Source organism: Lepus europaeus, chromosome 20 (genome assembly GCF_033115175.1).
Source record: "Lepus europaeus isolate LE1 chromosome 20, mLepTim1.pri, whole genome shotgun sequence".
Taxonomy (NCBI): domain Eukaryota; kingdom Metazoa; phylum Chordata; class Mammalia; order Lagomorpha; family Leporidae; genus Lepus; species Lepus europaeus.
In genome coordinates, this window is record NC_084846.1 from 25,680,296 (window position 1) to 25,699,566 (window position 19,271).

Below are 19,271 nucleotides of genomic sequence, written 5' to 3' on the forward strand. Positions count from 1 at the left end.
ATGGCAGTCCCGGCAGCCCCGACTGCTGGTTTAGCCCCTGGGGCCGGCCTGGAGGAGGCAGGCGCTCTGGAGCTCGAAGAGGAGGAGGAAGAGGAGGATGAGGAGGCGGCGGCGGCCAGGAGAGCGCGCAGTTTCGCCCGAGACGCGCGGGTGCGCTTCTTGGGCGGCCGCCTGGAGCAGCTGCTGGGCTTCCCCGAGCAGCAGTGGAGCCGGTATCTGGAGAGCGAGGACCGCAGGCAGCTCCTGGGGGAGTTTCTGGAGAGCAGCGGCCCCGCCCGCCTGGTGTTCGGCGCCGCTGGCGAGGGGCTCACGGCCTCCCGGGAGGTAAGGAGCGAGCGCACCTGCCAGGCCCGCGCCCGCCGCAGCCGGCGCTTTTCTGGGCCGCACAACACCTGACCCCCCACGGCGCCCACGCAGGCGGGTGTGCTGCGCTCTCAGCCCATGGCGTCTGCCCCCGGGAGTCCCCGGCCTGAGCCTGCTGGGCCCGGAGCCGCGCCGGGCAAACCTGCACTTGCTTTGGCGCCGGGGCGGGACGCGCGAGGTGGGCTTTCTGTGCCTAGTGACTCACGCTGCGGTCGCTCTTGGGCGGCTCCGGAGACTGATCCTTTTTTAAAACCGCGGTGTGTGGTAGAGCGTGCTAATTGCCTGTCCGCCACACCGCGTCCGGGGGTGGGGGTGGGGGGACACCGAGGGGAGTGCGGGTCACCTGCATGCTTGGTGTTTACCATCGTGGAGGGAGGGGAGTTCTCCCTCCTCCCCTTGTAAATTTAGATTGTCCCTTGGAAGGCTGGGTGTTGCCTGCAAGCCCCGCATTTGTAGTTAGCATTTTTTTTCCCCCCAGAGGAGAGATTGGCACCCTGGACTTGGAGCTGTGCTTTAACGCTACTGTCCCAGTGGGGTGATATTATCATCCCGGGTGTGGGCATTGCAATAGTTGGATTTTCCGAGCAAAACAAGACGGTTGCTTTAGGGTGTTGAAAATTACTGTTTTGGTACTCTCCTAACTTTTTCAAAGTTTGTAAGACTAGGCAATAGAACGCTTACCTTTAGTATTACCCATCATATAGTTGAGGAAATTTTCAAATATCTTAATGGAACGCTTATAATCTTGGCCTTGAAGATAGAAACACAAATTAACCTCTTGTGGCCTCCTCTGGGTTTGGCTTATTTCCAAACAAGGTAACTCAAAGAATCAACTTTCAAGACTGAAACCTTGCACATGCTGCTTATTTGTTTGTGATGATGAGATTTCACGGGCTGTAATGATCTGGTGTAATTGACATGCTTGTAAAGGTGATAGTTCCACACCAGTAATGCGGTGAAATTAGCATCATAAAAGAAAGAAAACCCTATACACTTTGCAGAATAGGAAAGCACAGTAAAGCCACCCGCTCTGCAAAGGTGGGCAGGATGCCAGGTTTTGTTTCTTTTGCTCACACACTCTAACGGCAAGCTGGAGACAGCAGATCTTACTTGCTAACAAGGAGCCTATGTAGTGAACTTAAACTCATTATCCTGCTCTTGTTTCAGATTCCAAGAGATACAAAATGTAAACTTGTTTGTATCTCCAAGAAAATGACGGAAAGCATTGGCGGAAATGACTTCTCTCGAGTTGTTGTGTTTGGAGAGTTGCCTGTGTCACCTGTTGGACATGTAACTGCTTTCATCAGCGAGGTACTGCTGTGTCTTTGATACCTGAACCTGTTGTTTGTTTCCATGACATTTGGAGCTATTGGGGACAACTGTGGCCATTGAGAAAGAGCGTCTTCCAGTCCCCAGCCTCTTTAGCTGGGTGGACAGAGACTGATAGGATTTAGGTTGTTCTCAAAATGAGCTGAACGTTATTGATGCTAATACTCAACAGGTGGTAGTTTGTCACCACACTACCTTCCTCCTACCTTTCTTTTCTTCTAAAATACAAGCTGCTGTTCTTGGGCTGTAGGTTTTAAACTTTCTGTTCAGAGTAGACACAACCTTCCACCTTGGCGATGAATATTACCAGGTTTTAGGGTTCCCATGGAGAACTAATGGTTAAAAACTGAGGCTCACTCATGTCAGATCATGGGAAAAGGTGAGGGAATGAGAAATGGTTGCCTGAATGTTTCCTTTTCTCCTTGGACGTTAGAGAAGAGCTCTCTACCCTCTGTTCCCCTGTGTGGGAACCACCCGGGACCTTTGTTAGAGGCACCTTGACTCAGTGGGTCTAGACGGAGCCCGAGGTCTACATTTATACCCCGACGCTGACACTGTCAGTTCAGTGTTGGTTCAGAGACCAGTGTTGAGGACTAACGGGCGAGATGACCAGCTCCATGGAGGGAGGACAAGGATTCTGAGGCTTTGCTGGACATGCGAGGCCCCTGAGGGAAGTGGAGGAAGGTACTAGTGCCCAGGTGACACCGCACTGATCAGAACATCTGGTGGGGAGAGCCAGACAGCAGGTGAGCAACATTCCAGGTGATTCTAATGTGCTTCGTGTTTCAGGAGTCCCTGGGTTAGTTAAGGTGTCAAATTCTGATGGCTACGTCAGACCCCAGGGATCATAGCAGTCCTGCCAAGGCCAATGTTCAAGTTCGGAGAAATTGAACCATCTGCTCCTACTTGACTAATGTCCATAAGGTTTATTTATTTGAAAAGCAGAGCTATGGAGAGAGATCTTCCATCTGCTGGTTCACTCCCCCGGTAGCCACAAAGGCCTTTGGCCAAGAGCCCTGAACTCCATCCACATCCTCCACGTGGACGGCAGAGACTGACACTTGGACCATCTTCCACTGCTTTCCCAGGTGTGTTAAAAAGCTGGATGAGAAGCAGAGGAGCTGGGACTCTAGCATGGCAGAATCCCAAGCTTAATCCTCTCTGCTACAATGTCAGCCCTGGGCTGTCGGCTTGGGCAGGAGGTGTTCGCTGGCTGTTGCTGGGGAGCCAAAGGCTCTCAACCCTGTGTCAGAACTCTGTTTCCCAACTCCTTCCATGGGATTTACTTAGTTTTAGCTGACTTTTGGGGAGATACAAGACAAGGAGTTTTGCATTTTCAGTGTCGGGAAGAGTTTTTGGTGTGTAGCAGCTGTTTGCGATTTTTATTGGACTGATGATGGTTTCTGGTCATTGTTCAGATCTAGATGGCCATGGGCTGGGGCCTGGCAGGACAAGGCTATGTTCTTCTACCATCTGTGGCTGGCAGTGGAAAACAATTTTTTCCAGTCCCTCTCATCTTTCTCTGAATCTATCTCAGTACCAGGATCTTCAGGGTATACCAGAGAATGTTTACATTAAAGGGCATCAGGTCTCAGTATATCTTTAGAAAGTACAAAACATCCCGATTTTGGAGTTTTCAAAATTCTGTTTGCGGATAGAAGCATTTGGGCAGGAAAAAAAAAATTGAGGACATCTCTCTTAGTCAATATCAGTGTTACTTGGTTTCCTTAGGGACAAGGCTTAGATTTATTATGAATGAGCTTCTAAGAAATGACTAGATTCTTTTTTTTTTTTTTTGAGATTTATTTATTTGAGAGGCAGAGTTACAGAGAGAGAGAAGCACTCACGAGCATGAGTACATGAACTTCCATCCGCTGGTTCGCTCCCCAAATGTCCACAATGGCTGGAGCTGGATCGATCCGAAGTCAGGAGCCACGAGCTTCTTCCGGCTCTTCCACATGGGTACAGGGGCCCACGCACTTGGGCCATCTTCCACTGCTTTTCCAGGCCATTAGCAGGCAGCTGGTTTGAAAGTGGACCTGTTGGAACTCAAACTGGTGCCCATATGGGATGCCGGCACTGCAGGCAGAGGCTTAACCTTCTACACCACAATGTCAGCCTCAAGATGACTAGATTTTTAAGTTAGAGTTAGAACTTCCCAAGGATTGTATTTGATTAGTAACCAATACAGCTTACACGATTGAGTAATTTACAGTGATTTGTGATCACATGCTAAGAACTCCCAATCTTTTGTTCTTGGTTTTTTTTTTTTAACTTTTATTTAATGAATATAAATTTCCAATGTACAGCTTATGGATTACAATGGCTTCCCCCTCCCATAACTTCCCTCCCACCCGCAACCCTCCCCTCTCCCGCTCCCTCTCCCCTTCCATTCATATCAAGATTCATTTTTCAATTCTCTTTATATACAGAAGATCAATTTAGTATATATTAAGTAAAGATTTCAACAGTTTTTTTTTTAAAGATTTATTGATTATGTATTTGACAGGCAATGTTACAGAGGGAGAGGGAGAGAGATAGATCAATTTTTCATCTACTGGGTCATTCTGCAAATGGCCAGGGCTGGGCCTAGCTGAAGTCAGGAGTACAGGTGTCCCACGAGGGTGGCAGGGACCCAGGCACTTGGGCCATCCTCTGCTGCTTTCCCAGGTGCATTAGCAGGGAGCTGGACCGGAAGTGAAGCACTCAGCACTCACATGGGAAGCCTGTGATGCTGGGTTAACCCAGTGCACCACAACACCTGCCCCATTTTCTCCCCAGCCAAGGTGTCTCCCAAGCTCTGCCTTCTAGGACTTTGTATGTCCTAGACAGCTCACACCTGACATCCACAGTTGACCGTGTGCCCTTCTCCAACCTGCGTTCCGTGTGTCCTCCGAGTAGCAGATGTGAACTCTGTCCCTCGAGTCGCTCAAGCCACTGCATCTGCAAGTCACCCTGATTCCTTTCTGGGTCTCACTGCTCGTACCCGCCCAGCGAGGAAATCCGGCAGGTTCCACCATCGGTCTGGAATCGTTCCCTTCCCCTCTCCTCTGCTTCATCCTGGGCCGATTCACTGTTTGCCCTCACCTGCTGCTATTGCTGCTGCATGTGCCTTCCAAGAACGCTCGCTTCTGCTGGGCTCCTGTCCGCAGCTGACTCCCCACCCAGCGATAGGATGGCCCTGGTTGAAACCTAAGTCGGTGCACACCGCTCCCCTGCTCATCTCCTGCCCTGGCTCTGGTTTCAGGCACAGAAAGGGGAGCAAGTGTGTAAATGGCCTGGAGTTGACCGTGGCCGTTCAGTGTCCCCTGGGAATGGGGCTGTGGACTGAATCGGGAGCAGCAGATGCTGTGGTGCCTAGTGGAGTGGGATGCACTGCTCCAGACCCCCGTGGCCTGGCCTTGCTGTTCCCTCTCTGAGCTCACCTCACCTGCTGACTTACAGCCTGTTTTGTGCTGTTCCTTTCTCCCCGTGGCCCTCACTTGCCCCAGGGCCTTTCCTTTTCCTGAGCCCTCCTCTTCCCTGGCATCCCCTTGGCTGAGCTCTTCCTGGCCTCCACGTCTTGGGCTCTAAAGGCTGTCGGAGTGAAGCGCCCCCTCTGGAGAAGCAGGGATTTGTGTTGGGCCTCCATTTCCAGAGCAGTGTTGCAAAGGTGGCAAAGTAACCACTCAGGAATCAAGACGAATCGTATTTTAATGCAGTATTTTTTTTCCTTTGTAGCACATACAGAAGAACTGTATGTAGTTATGGTGCAGTACTTACTGTATGATGTTCAAACAAGGCAAACACATCCATCTCCTCAAATACTTCGTATTCCTTTAAGGGGAAAACATTCCAAACCCTCTCTACTGGCTTTTCCTTCTAGGAAAATCCATTATCCTCTGTTGTCACCCTGCTGTGTGGTAGCACCCCAGAACCCCTTCCATGTGTTACTTAGTACCCGTTAATACACCTTAGCCCAGCCCTCCACTCCCCCACTGTCAGCCCCATCCCACTCTCAGCCCCATCCCATTCCGAGCCTCTCTCGAGTCCACCTGTGTAGATCCCACATAGGATGGAGTTCATGAAGTACTAGTCTTCCTGTGCTTGTCTTACTCAGTTAACCTATGACCCCCTGTGCTTGTCTTACTCAGTTAACCTATGACCCCCAATTTCATCCATCTTGTTTCATGCATTGTATTTTTTTTTTTTTTTTGGACAGGCAGAGTGGACAGTAAGAGAGAGAGACAGAGAGAAAGGTCTTCCTTTGCCGTTGGTTCACCCCTTAGTGGCTGCTGCAGCCGGCGTGCTGCGCCGATCTGAAGCCAGGATCCAGGTGCTTCTCCTGGTCTCCCATGTGGGTGCAGGGGCCCAAGCACTTGGGCCATCTTCTGCTGCTTTTCCCAGGAGCAATAGCATGGAGCTGGATTGGAAGTGGAGCAGCCAGGACATGGACTGGCACCCATCTGGGATGCTGGCACTGCAGATGGCCACTTCACTCCACCACAACGCAGGCCCACAGTGGTTTTTTAAAATAAAGAATAATGCCCTCCACAGTCAACATGTTAAATAAAGATGGGATTAGCAATAGTGCCATTGCCATTTGGAAGCCGGAGGAAAAGTCGATACTACCAATTCTGTCTTTGTTACAGCTTTTTTTTTTTATACTCATAAAATTATTTGCATTCTAATTTAAACATTTAAATACTATTAATTTTGAAAACTGATTTTTTTTAAACCTGAGACAGATATTTTACTTGTTCCATCATAGCCCCAGCCCTCAGTTTTTAGCTGATAGTTCCCAACACTGAAAATATTACTTGGCTTCCGGCAGGAGCTCAGGAAGTATTTGCTGAGTGAATGGAAGTTAATTGAGGGCTGAGAGATGTCCCATTCTAATTAGAGACAGATTGCAACCTCAGGATACTTCTTTAGAGAGAATGAATATGACTTAGGCCCTTTGCTGTCGCAAATTTGAATGCTTGAATAACATTGACATGGGCAGGGCACTTGAAATTTTATGCCCTAGGCCTGTGATTGTCATTTGTTCATGTTTTGCACATGTGCTCTTTGCTGTGCACCTGCTGACTCCTGATGCAGTTTCTGCCCTCAGCAAGCACGCTGTCAGATTACAGAGGTGGATGGTTAAGGCGACAGTGGTGCAGCCTGGTAGTCAGGGCTGAGATGGAGCTTCGGCTGGACGCTATGGGAGCACCAGCCCCAATTTGCACGGCTGGCAGGGAGGGTGGATGGCCTGTTACAGATCAGATAGATATTTTTGTCCTCTTGTTTGCTCTCAAAAGCATGTGCACTGTATGCTAAGTTGTTTGGTCCCGGTAGTGCTGAAGAGGAGAGGGATGGATCGAGAAACTGGACCAAAAGGGAAGCAGGGATACAGGTCGGGGGAGACACCAGTGGAATTTTTGGAAGCGGAGTGGTTTTGTGTAGCTGGATTGGGGAGTGAGAGCTATGCTGAGAGGAGAAATAAGGCTGGAGAGGCAGCATAGAAAATAAACATCCTTGTGGGTTTCCCACTCACATGGTGCCCAGCACGGCCAGTTGCTAAATCCCATTCCATGCACTTACTGGAAGGCGGTAGTGGGAATGCATGAGCCGGGTTTTCTGCAGAGCCAGCCTTGTTTGCAAGATGTCCTAGTCCTTCTGGGCTGCTACAATAGAATGCTATAGCCTGGGTGGCTTCAATAACAACCTGCGTTGATTGATCACAGCTCTGGAGGCTGTAAACCCAAGATGAGGATGTCAGCAAGGGCAGCTTCTGGTGAGGGGCCTGCTCCTGGTTTACCCATGGCCATTATCTCACTGTGTCCTCATGTGCAGAGAGAAGGCGTGCTTTTCTCTTTCTTTCTTTCTTTCTTTCTTTCTTTCTTTCTTTCTTTCTTTCTTTCTTTCTTTCTTTCTTTTTTTCTTTTTTCTTTTTTGACAGAGTGGACAGTGAGAGAGACAGAGAGAAAGGTATTCCTTTACCATTGGTTCACCCTCCAATGGCTGCTGCGGCTGGTGTACCACGCTGATCCGAAGCCAGGAGCCAGGTGCTTCTCCTGGTCTCCCATGGGGTGCAGAGCCCAAGCACTTGGGCCATCCTCCACTGCCTTCCTGGGCCACAGCAGAGAGCTGGCCTGGAAGAGGGGCAACTGGGATAGAATCCGGCGCCCCGACCGGGACTAGAACCCCGGGTGCCGGCGCCACAGGCGGAGGATTAGCCTATTGAGGCGTGGTGCCAGCCGGCGTGCTTTTCTTTTAAATTTGGATGGATCTGAGAGGTAGGGAGAGAGAGGATGAGCTCTTAGCTGCGGATTAACTCCCCAGATTCATGCAATAGCCAGAGTTAGGCTAAGCTAAAGCTGGGAGCTGAGACCTCAATCCAGGTCTCCCATGGGGGTGGCAGGGACCCAACTTCTTGAGCCATCATCTGCTGCCTCGCTGGATACACATCAGCCGGAAGCTAGAGCTGGGAGCACAGCTGGGGCTTGAACCCAGGTACCCTGGTACACGAGTCAGGCATCCTAAATACCTGCTCAAGAAAGTGATTCTTGGGGGCAGATGCTGTGGTGTAGCAGGTAAAGCCGCCGCCTGCAGTACCAGCATCCCATATGGGTGCCTGTTTGGGCCCTGGCTGCTCCACTTCTGATCCAGCTCTCTGCTATGGCCTGGGAAAGCAGTGGAGAATGGCCCAAGTGCTTGGGCCTCGGCACCCACACAGGAGACTCGGAGGAAGCTCCTGACTCCTGGCTTCAGATCAGCCCAGCTCTGCCTGTTGTGGCCATTTGGGAAGTGAACCAGCAGATGAAAGACCTCTCTCTCCCTCTCTCTCTCTGCCTCTCTGTAACTCTGCCTTTCAAATAAATAAATTTTAAAAAAAGAGAGACTCTTGTGTGCAGTTGTGTGTATCCTTACTAAACATGTCCTAATTACTTTGATGGACAGAGGTTTTTTTGTTTTTTTGTTTTTGTTTGTTTTTTAAGTGAATCACAAAAACTAGACCAAAAAATTTATTAAAGCAAATAAGACCAAATCTTGAATTAACTAAATTATTTTGTATATAGTTTAATGACAGAATATTATAATTAACAAGCTCATCCCAGGTCTGTCTTTTTTTAAATTAATTTATTTTATTTGAAAGGCAGAGTTGCAGGGCGGAGGGGAGAGAGAAAGAAAGATCTTGCCTATGCTGGTTCACTCCCCACATGGCTGGGGCTTGGCCAGGCTAAAGCAAGGTACTTCATCCAGGTCTCCCATGTGGGTGGCAGGGGCCCAGGCTGTCTCCTGCTTTTCCAGACACATTAGCAGGGAGCTGGATCGGAAGTGTAACAGCCGGGACTCAAACTGGTGCTCATATGGGATGCTGGCATCACAGTTGGCACCTTAACCTGCTGTGACACCTCGCAGGCTGCCTGCCACTTACTCGTTTGTCTCATATTACGTTTTGGGAGACACTTTAACTCTTTGCCTGACTACCTGCTTTCCAAAGCATGAGGTTCGGAATTTCCTAATGGTTTTTTCTACAACTCATGGCACAAACATTGTGTTCTGAATGGGGTTGGCCACCTCACCAAACAGCAAAGAATGGGGGTGTCTGAAACACTAGCTGGGGAGATAGAGATGCTGAAGAACCAGCACTGTCCCTGTGCCTGTTAGAAAAAGCCATTAGTACCAAGGTGGCCCGTATTGAACCCAATAAGCATTAGCTCCTCAGTGTGGTTTCCAGAGCTCTCCTGGAACAGGCCCTGCATCCCTCACAGCCCATGGATACACATTGCCATTCCTCCTCATGGCCCTAGCGCTACGCAGGCCAAACTGTGCATGGTTACCCCGGAATGCCCATGGCTATGCTTGTGTTTCTGGGGTGTTTGCTGTCTTCCTCTACTGTGGCTGCTGTCACAGAAAACCATAGGCCAGGCAGGTGGCTTCTCAACACCAGGAGCAGTTCTCACAGCTCTGGGGACGGAAAGCCCAAGACCATGGCCCTGGCAGGGTCAGCTGTGTGGTGAGGGTCTTCCTCTTGGTCCACAGATGATGTCTTCTCCCTGCATCCTCGCGTGGTGGTCACTGGGCCTTTGTATAAAAGCGCTGTATACATCACGAGCTAATCGCCTCCCTGGGGCCCCTGCTTCCTAGTGCCTGCCTTGAGGGTTAGGGTTCCAGGTAGGACTTTGGAGAAGACCTAAACCGTCAGACCAGAGCGGCTGGCTTGCCCTGTCTTTGTGACTTAAAAAATTCAAACCAAGCAGCAGTATGTTTCTGGTCTGTCTCCCCCTGTACTGTTCCCTCCCAGGGGTATATATCCTCCCCTCCCCGGTTGCTCATTCATGTACATTTTATCAGGGCAGTTCTTGAATTGAGGGTGGTAGCCTCTGGGTCCTAACCCATCCACAGAGTGCACTGAGCACAGAAGTGTTTGTTACACATCTGTACATTCCTAACTCAACCTGTAGAGGGCGCTAAGCAGGCACACAGAAGGCTAACACGCGAGATTTGTGTCGGCATCATTAGAGAACTAAAGTGACTTTTCAGTTTGTTTTTAGTTACCTAGAAGACAGTATTGGCAAAATACATCTTTTAAGGTGAGATAACTATTTTCTGAACATTTTGGCCAACTAGAACTGTGTTGCATTGTCCTGACAAAGGGGACAGATGATGGGACATTTTTCTAACTGAACAGTACAAGGAGGTCTGACCATCCAGATTTTAACCCATTGGGTTGACCCCCAGGGTTTGAGAAGATGTCTCTACTCCGGCACTCCATGTGAGTCAAAAAGATTTTTTTTTACTAATACATCTACCAGTGTTCTCAATTTGCGTTCAAAAAGTAGTTTACTTGACCTGGTTTTTCCCCTTAGTTCATACAGTGCTGGGGTCTTAGGGATCTTCCCTGAATATTTAATAAATGGCTCAGTAGTACTCTGAAAGAATGGATGTCTCATTGATTAGGTCTAAGTGGGTCACTGACTTCGTTTCCTTTTAGATTTGCTGTCCATAGGAGGACGGACGCACATAAAATTGAGTGACTTTGCGGTCAATTTTCCGTGGCAAGAAAAGCTGAGAAGGAGCCCAGTGTCTGTGAATTCATTGAACTGCTTTCTTCCTCCCTAGATTCTAGCACCACTTCTTTCTAATAAGAACAACCATACATCCTGGTCCTGTTTCACTTCACAAGACGTGGAGCGTCACATAGAAGTCTTGAAAAGTAAGATGTATGTGATTAAGGGCCAGATGTCTGGAAGAACTCTTCTGCCCATTCCCACTGCTGCGCGAGGGATCGAACTGGATCAGAACTACCCTGAGACCACGTACGTGTGACTGCATGCACCCGGGACGTGAAAGTGCAGAGCCAGGGACCCAGAGCTAGCAAACTGTTAGCAAAGAGAGAGGGACTGTAGCTAGGCCGTGTTTTAAATATAAGGAGCACCAACACCATGTGTATTAGTTCCTTTCAAAGTACACTTTTAATTTTTAAGATGTTTAACTTATTTTTATTTGAAAGGAAGAGAGAGAGAGAGATCTTCCATCTTCTATCTGCTGGTTCATTCTTCAAATGGCTATAACAGTAAGAGCTGAGACAGGCTGAAGCTAAAAGCCTAAAACTTTTATGTTTTTTTAGACTTATTTTATTTATTTGAAAGAGAGTTACAGAGAGAGGTAGACACAGAGAGAGAGGTCTTTATCTGCTGGTTCACTCCCCAGATGGCCTCAATGGCCGGAGCTGCACCGATCCGAAGGCAGGAGCTTCCTCTGGGTCTCCCATGTGGGTGCGGAGGCCATCCTCCACTGTTCTCCCAGGCCATAGCAGAGAGCTGGATCAGAAGAGGAACAGCCGGGACTAGAACCGGCACCCATATGGGACGCTGGCGCTTCAGGCCAGGGCTTTAACCCGCTGCGCCACAGCACCAGTCCAAGAACCTAAAACTTAATCCAAGTGTCTTATACAGGTGGTAGGGCCCCAAGTATTTGAATCATCTGCTGCCTCCCAAGGTGTGCGTGACCAGGAAGCTGATTACAAGTGGAGTAGCCAGAGACTGGGACCAGGCACTCTGATATGGGATGCAGCCAGACTAAGTAGAGATTTAACCCCTGCAGCACACGTTTGCTGCAAGGTAAAATTTTCAAGAGCAGGGGCCAGTACTGTGGCATAGCCGGTAAAGCTACCACCTGTGACGCCAGCATATCCTATGGGGGCCCATTGGAGTCCTGGCTGCACTACTTCTGATCCAGCTCCCTGCTAATCCACCCCTGAAAGCAGCAGAGGATGGGCCAAGTGCTTGAGTCCTTGTACCCACATGGGAGCCCCAGAGGAAGCTCCAGGCTCCTGGCATCAGCCTGGCCCAGCCCTGGCCTTGTGGCCATTTGGGGAGTGAACCAGCAGATGGAAGATCTCTCCCTCTGTCTCTCCTCCTGTCTCTGTGACTCTGCCTTTCAAATAAACAAAATCTTAAAAAATGCAAACTTTACAAGAAGTGTTAATTTCCGTGTTATCAACATATATTCCTTTAGTAAGATGATTTTTGAGGATCTGATAATTGCTTGTGTCCATTTTAATGTTCAAGACCCATCAGTGACAAAAGCAACACAAACCACAACTCAAGACTTTAAAAATAGTGGATTTTGAAGAATTTGCATGTAGAAAGCTAGTTTGTTGAAAGTAACTATTGTTTTATTAATAACTTATTAATTTTATTGTTTTACTAATCATTTCCATGTTTATAGGTTCCAATCAAATGAAAAAAAGATCCTCCACGCCATAGAATCTGTGGTTATTAAGTGGTCACATCAAATCCAAGAAATTGTAGAGAGAGATTCAGCGCAGCCCCTGCTGCGTGGTGTCCACCTGCTGCCCCAAGAGGAGCTGGATTTCTGGACGATGAGGAGACAGAACCTGTCATGCATTTATGACCAAGTAAGCAACCGGAGAAACTCACTTGGGTTAGCAGGGTTGGTGGTTGGGTTTCCAGCGATCTTAAAGGCTTCTCACGCTGTCTCTCTGTGTGACGGATAGTTCAGAGGCAATACCCCGGAGTGCTCTTCATAGGAGAGACACTTTAAAATTAACAGAGACTAAAGGCGACTTTGCCATTATGAGAAGGCGGAATTGTGACAGCGTTTGAGGTCATTGGGAGCACTTTGTGGAATGGAAGAGAGAGTGGTTCCTCAGGGACACGTGGAGGATGGGGAGATGTCATTAATTGAGGCAGGGTGATTGATTTGGGAAGGAACAGCATCTTGCCCAATGGAGAGACAGAGCTCTGGAAGCGCTCACCCAGGATGCTTTGCTGGGTGCCCGCCGTGCGAGGCACTTGCTTTTATGTTCTGAAAGCTGAGCTGCTCTTGCCTGGGTCTCTTGCAGATCAAGAAATTGTATATGGAGGAATGAATATTTGATCTGTAACACAAAGTAAATAGGCTTTTCATTAACTAATTTAAGAGCAAGCTCCCCTTGGCTGCAACGTTCATAGTGGCTTGGGCGCAGCCAGGCCAAAGCCTGAAGCCTGGAACCCACAGAGACCTGCTGGGTTTCCCACACAGGTGGCAGGGATGTGGTTACTTGAGCCGGCACCTGCTACCTCCTAGGGTGTACCCCAGAGGAAGCTGGACCCAGGAGCAGAACTAGGACTTAGTGACGCTGGCGTCCCAAGTGGTGTTTTAACCCCTAAGCCTAATGCCCACCCCACAAACAGGCTTTTTTGCAAATTCCCATAAAATATAAAAGCAAGATAAGATACCTGTACTTTTTAAATGATTTTCAACTTGAACCAGGTATGCCTTTGAAGGTAAAATTCAGTGCATATTGTGTGAGTGGGGTATACATATTTTAATGTAGCCTATTTATTAATCTAGCTTGTATTATTTAAAGGTTTTTTCCCCCTCTAATTTAGCTAAGAGCTCCAGTTGTCCTCAAAATGTATAAGATCCTGGAAACTACACGAAGCAGCTACTTCCCTACTTTGAGGGACATTTGCACAACTGTGGAGAACGGTAAGACCGATGCCTCAGCCTGGGGTCAGTGCCACAGTCCGCTCGGGATCCAGCCCCCCTCCCGCCGTGAGCGTGTTCGTGAAATGACCGCACTTGGCTCTCGCAGTGATACAAACTCCGCCCTTGGCACTTCAATCTGCGGCTGTGCTGGGCTAGTTTGAGGTCATCCAATCTACAGCAGGTCCCTACCAAGATGGCTGCAGATTAGAGTGTGTGTGCCGAAGGGAGAGGCTTGCAGTATTTAGCAGGGGCTCAACGAAAGCCCTGGACAGAAGTTTGCTAACCAGGGACAGACATTGCAGGACACATGGAAGTGCTTGGGTTGGAGTCCTGGCTCTGCTTCTGATCCAGCTTCCTGCTGATGTGCAGCCTGGGAGGTGACAGATGGTGGCTCAAGTGCGTGGGTTCCTGCCACCCTGCGCCTGCATGGAGCTCCTGGCTCTGTACCCGCGGGGCCCAGCCACCGGTGCTGCAGGCATTTAGGGAGTAAACTGGTGCGTATAAATGTGCTCGTTCTCCCTCCATCCCTCCCTTTCAAATAAATTTTAAATTTCTTAAAAACTTGCCAGTCAGTAGCTGGTCTATGATTAGTCCAGCTAGTGACCAGTTGGGATCTCTGGGTGTGTTTGGTCTCCAAAATTGACTTAGCTCAAGGTCATCACCAACACAGTGGTGGAGGTTAAACATGCACAGTGGAGGGTCGCTTGTTTTCTTGAATTTCAAGTAGGTAACATGAGCCTGTTGTTAAGAAGCAGAAATTTTGAAAAAAGTATCGAGTTAACTCTCTTCCCTCTCTTTGTCTTTTCACCGTCTAGTTTCAGTCCCACCCTAAAACAGCAATGCTACGTGATACTGAAGTTTCGTTGTTGTTGTTGTTTTTTAAATTTTGGAAAGAGATGCAGAGAGAGAATGAGACAGAGAGATCTTCCATCTGCTGTTTCACTCCCTAAGTGGCCACAACAGCTGGTGCTGGCCCAGGCCAAAGCCAGGAGCTTCATCTGAGTTTCCCGTGTGGGTATAGGGCCCAAGTACTGGGGCCATCCTCTGCTGCTTTCCCAGGCAGATTAGCAGGGAGTTGAATTGGAAGTGAAGCCCTGGGACTCGAACCAGCACTGCAGGCAGAGACTTAATCTTCTATGCCACAGCACCGACCCCTATACTGAAGTTTTAAATGATTACACTTAAATGATGAATTTATCTTTCATTGATAAAAACTAATATTGACAAATGGCTCATTGTTGCTTGTTTCTAACAAAAAATTCCCTTTCATTTTGTCCTATGTGAAATTTGGAAGGTTAGGAAATACTTAAAATTCATGTTGACAATGTTTTCATTTATCTCTGGGCTTTTCTCCATGAATTCTATTTGAAGAGAGGGCATAAGACAAGGGAGATCTTTGTGATCTGATTTCTCGTCCCAACCCTACTAGTTGAGCATCTGAATTTTGCTAAGCCTCTGATTAAGCATTGCCCAAACTGGCAAATTAACACCTTCCTTGCAGAATTGCCACATGGCTTCATAACCTCATCTTGTCGCTGTCAACATTTTGAGCCGGATACCTCATTGTTGGGAAGGGCCACTCTCCCTATTCCTGTGTGCCAATCCAAAAATGTCTCCAGGGCACCAAATCTAATCACAGGATTAAAGACACCACAGGCACAGCCGAAAGCACTTGGCACCCAGTGGGTTTGCCCTCGGTAAACAGAAGCTATTGCCGTTGCTGTTTGTGTAAGGTGAACACTGTCTATGGATAAAGATTCTATGGGAACCAAAGCCAGGGTTCCAAAGACCGTTATGAGCACAAGAAAACAGTTGGCCATTGCACTAGTGGCTCAAGCCTGTGTTCTGTTAGAGCTGCAGAACCCCCCTCAGAAATGTATTTGAGATTCTGTGAGATCACCAGTACCTCTCACCTGTCAGATGCAATTATTTCATGTTGAAATTAGTACTGAGAAAGATACATTAGCTTTAAAACACAGGTTAGACCTGTCAGGGAAAAACAGCTCCTGGGCCCTCTCTTTGTCCTCAGAGCTCTGTTGATGGGTGGGCAGTAGGTGGGGGTCCCTGACTCCTGGTTCAATTGGCAGCACTCAAAGCAGTGATGTTTTTGTTGTCTTTATTTTAAATTTTAAGTAAATATTTATATATTTGAAAGGTAGAGTTACAGAGAGAGAGATCTTCCATCAGCTGGTTCACTCCCCAAATGGAGGAGCATAGAACTCCATCTGGGTTTCCTACATGGTGACAGGGACCCAGGCACTCAGGTCATCCTCTACTGCTTTCCCAGACACATTAGCAAGATCAGAAGCAAAGCACCTGGGACTTGAAACTGATGCTCACATGGGATGCCGGCATCATAGGCAGTGGCTTCACTTACTGTGCTACAATACCAGCAGAGTCTTGTTGTGTTTACACAAGTCTTTGGGGACAATACCGGGAAATAAGTGTTGACTTCATTCTCCCCCTTAGTAAATCAAGTTTGTTCTCAGTGGAGCAAGGTGAGCTGTAGTCTGAGAAGCAGAGTGGAGTCTGGTGTAGACCCATCTAGAGTACCTTGAAAGGACCAGCTTGTATGCAGAAGAAATCCGGATGCAATTAAATGGTCATTAGTAATAGCTAAATATTTTTTTCGTATCTATAGCATGGTGAAATTCCTTACTCTGATCTTGCTCAACCATTGTTAAAAATGGAGGCAGAATTCACATAGCTTGCCATTAACCATTTTGAAGTACATAGTTCCATGTTGTGTAGCATATCTGTGACAGGCAGCCATCATCTCTGTCTAGGTCCAAAATGTTTTTGTCACCATCTTTCATAGTGTCAGTAGTTATGGCATTATTTTTTTTTAAGGATTGATTTATTCATTTGAAAGTCAAAGTTACACAGAGAAGGAGAGGCAGAGAGAAAGAAAGAAATCTTCTATCTGCCGGTTCACTCCCCAGTTGGCTGCAATGGCTGGAGCTGAGCTGATCCGAAGCCAGGAGCTTCTTCTGGATCTCCCACGTGGGTGCAGTGGCCCAAGGACTTGGGCCATATTCTCTACTGCTTTTCCAGGCCACAGTAGAGAGCTGGATCAGAAGTGGAGCAGCTGGGACTCAAACCGGTGCCCACATGGGATGCTGGCACTGCAGGTGGTTGCTTTACCCACTACGCCAGAGCACCGGCCCCTAATATCATTATTAATATATTAAAAGGATAAAATTTGTCCCTAGTTGTTGCCTGAGCCTCTCCCACCAGAAATTGGATGGAGACAGTAAACAATTCAGTGTGGCTCATCCCAGATCTCAAGGAGGAATTAACATTGTAGCAACAAGGCTTGCGGTGCAAGTCACAATGTGACAACATGCCGTAGAGATGCTGCACGTCTATGGTTTCCATGGTGTGGCATAAATCTCTTTTGATTCCAAGGGTGTTTTCCCCATGGGTCTCCAGGCACGGTTTTTAGATGCTACATGAGTCACTGGCCCCATTTTTCCCTGAGTTGCAGATAAGCAGCAAATAAACCCACCCACGATGCCCCTGTGTGGATCACAGGAAGAGTCGTGGGAAGGGAGGTACAGCGTGCTCTTGCGCCTGGCTCTCCTGAACTTATGAAGTGAATGTAGCAGAAAGGGTGCACTTGACGTTGACCATGATCTGCTTTGCTTCCAGCCCTCCTCGAAGCCCAAGACGTGGAGATTTATCTGAGCCCTCTGAAGAGACACATCCAGAGCCTGCAGGAGACGGAGTTGCCGCAGACCCACAGACTGATCGCCCCGTTATTTCACACCATCCGTCTGATCTGGAGTCACTCCAAGTTCTACAATACCCCAGCTCGGGTGATCGTTTTATTGCAAGAGTTTTGTAATCTCTTCATTGACCAGGTATGAAACCTGAAAATATAAGGACCATAAGAATCACTGCCCAGTGGTAGGTTTTATTAGACGGATGGAGAGTAAATTATGCCATTTTATGGTCAGAACACGATTTTTTTTTCTTTGTTCACAGAAGGCTAACAAAGGCTGGATTACTTTTTTATCCTAAATGACAAGGGAGCACTAGAAATGTCACAGTCAAAGGACAAATTGTTGCTGTCTGTTTGGTATCTCACCTTTCTTCTGAGAGACTCAAGGCAGCATCCGGTACCAGATAGATTACACACAGTACCTTTGGTTGCCTTTCCGATGGCTTATGGGGGAACTTTTGGAAAATTAAGGAAGTTGAAAGAAACTGGCCAAGAAGTATTTTCAAAAAGAAATCATGCAGTTGTACTGGAAGGATTCTGACTCATTGTTGATTTTTTGTTTTTGTTTTTTCTTCTCCAAGACGAAGGCAGACAGATCTCCCTTCTGCTAGTTCACTCCCCAGATGCCCATGGCTAGGCTGGCACTGAAGCCAAGAGCTGGGAACTCAATCCAGGTCTCCCACGTGGGTGACAGGTACCCAGTGGCTTGAATTATTCCTACTGCCTCCCAGGATCTGCATTAGCAGGAGGCTGGCTTCAGAATCGGAGCTGGGAATCAGACCCAGGCACTCCGGGGTGGAACGTGGGTATCACAACTGCTAAACCAAATGCCACCCCTACTGTTGAACTTTAAACATCCCTATTTTAAATATTAAATGTAGAGTTTCAGAGAGAGGAGGAGAGATAGAGATCATCCATCTGCTACAATGACTGGGGCTGGGCCAGGCTAAAGCCAGGAGCCAGGAACTTCATCCGGGTCTCCCACATGGGTGCAGGGGCCCAAAAATTTGGGCCCTCTTCTGCTTTTTTACCCAGGCACATTAGCAGGGAGCTGGATCAGAAGTGGAGGAACTGGGACTCACTCCAACTGGCACCAGTATAGGATGCTAGAGTCACAGGCAACAGCTTAACCCGTTACGCCACAACGTTGGCCCTAAAAATCTCATTTATAATTCTTCCTAGCCTACCATCACAGGATAGTATGGACTGGGTGCCTTAGCACTCTGCTCCCTCAGAGTTCTGGAGCTTGGGAGTCTGACCAGCATGGTTGGGTTAGTCCCATTTAACCTGCATTGCCTCCCATGCAATGCCTATATCCAGGAACCTTCATACTGGGAGTGAATTTAGCAGGGGACACAATTTAGATCCTTTGTCAGAAGAATTAGCTGGGACTTGCAAGATGATCTCATTTGCTCAGTTTCCCTGGGATGTAGGGGGAAAGCCAGGCTGCGCAGCAGGTCCAGAGTTTGCAGAATGTGAGACTGAGCTGTGAGGAAGGGGAGAGGGGGTGTGGCATGTGCATGTGCTAAGGGCTTTGGATCCAACCCCGTCTGGGTTCAGGTCCAACTGAGCCACTGCAGAGAAGTGAAATGACCTTTCTGAGCCTCAGTGGGTTCATCTGTGAGTGGGGCAGCAGCCAGTCCTTGGCCTCTGTGAGGACCCAGGGAGTGTGGCATGCCCGGTGTTGAACAAGCCCAGTTCAAGTTATTTTTGGCTCTCTTGCCGAAACTGTTGTTACAAGCTAGTTGCAGCTGTTGGTAGGAGATAATAACAGGTCAGTTCCTTCCTCCCTTCTTGTCATCATTTCCATGAATAGTTGGAGCTATTGATAGGCAATAAAAACAGGCCAAATTCCTCTCTCTGTTCTTGTCATCATATCCGGGAATAG

At 48.2% G+C, this 19,271-nt stretch overlaps 1 protein-coding gene across 1 annotated transcript in view; it reads left to right on the plus strand.

Moving 5' to 3' along the window:
* DNAH11 (dynein axonemal heavy chain 11) overlaps positions 1-19,271 on the plus strand; it is a 367,765-nt gene continuing 348,494 nt past the window's right edge. The window contains 6 exon segments of the mRNA XM_062178539.1: positions 1-324; positions 1,531-1,674; positions 10,783-10,979; positions 12,394-12,583; positions 13,560-13,659; positions 17,311-17,522. Coding sequence (XP_062034523.1) covers positions 1-324; positions 1,531-1,674; positions 10,783-10,979; positions 12,394-12,583; positions 13,560-13,659; positions 17,311-17,522 — 1,167 coding nt within the window.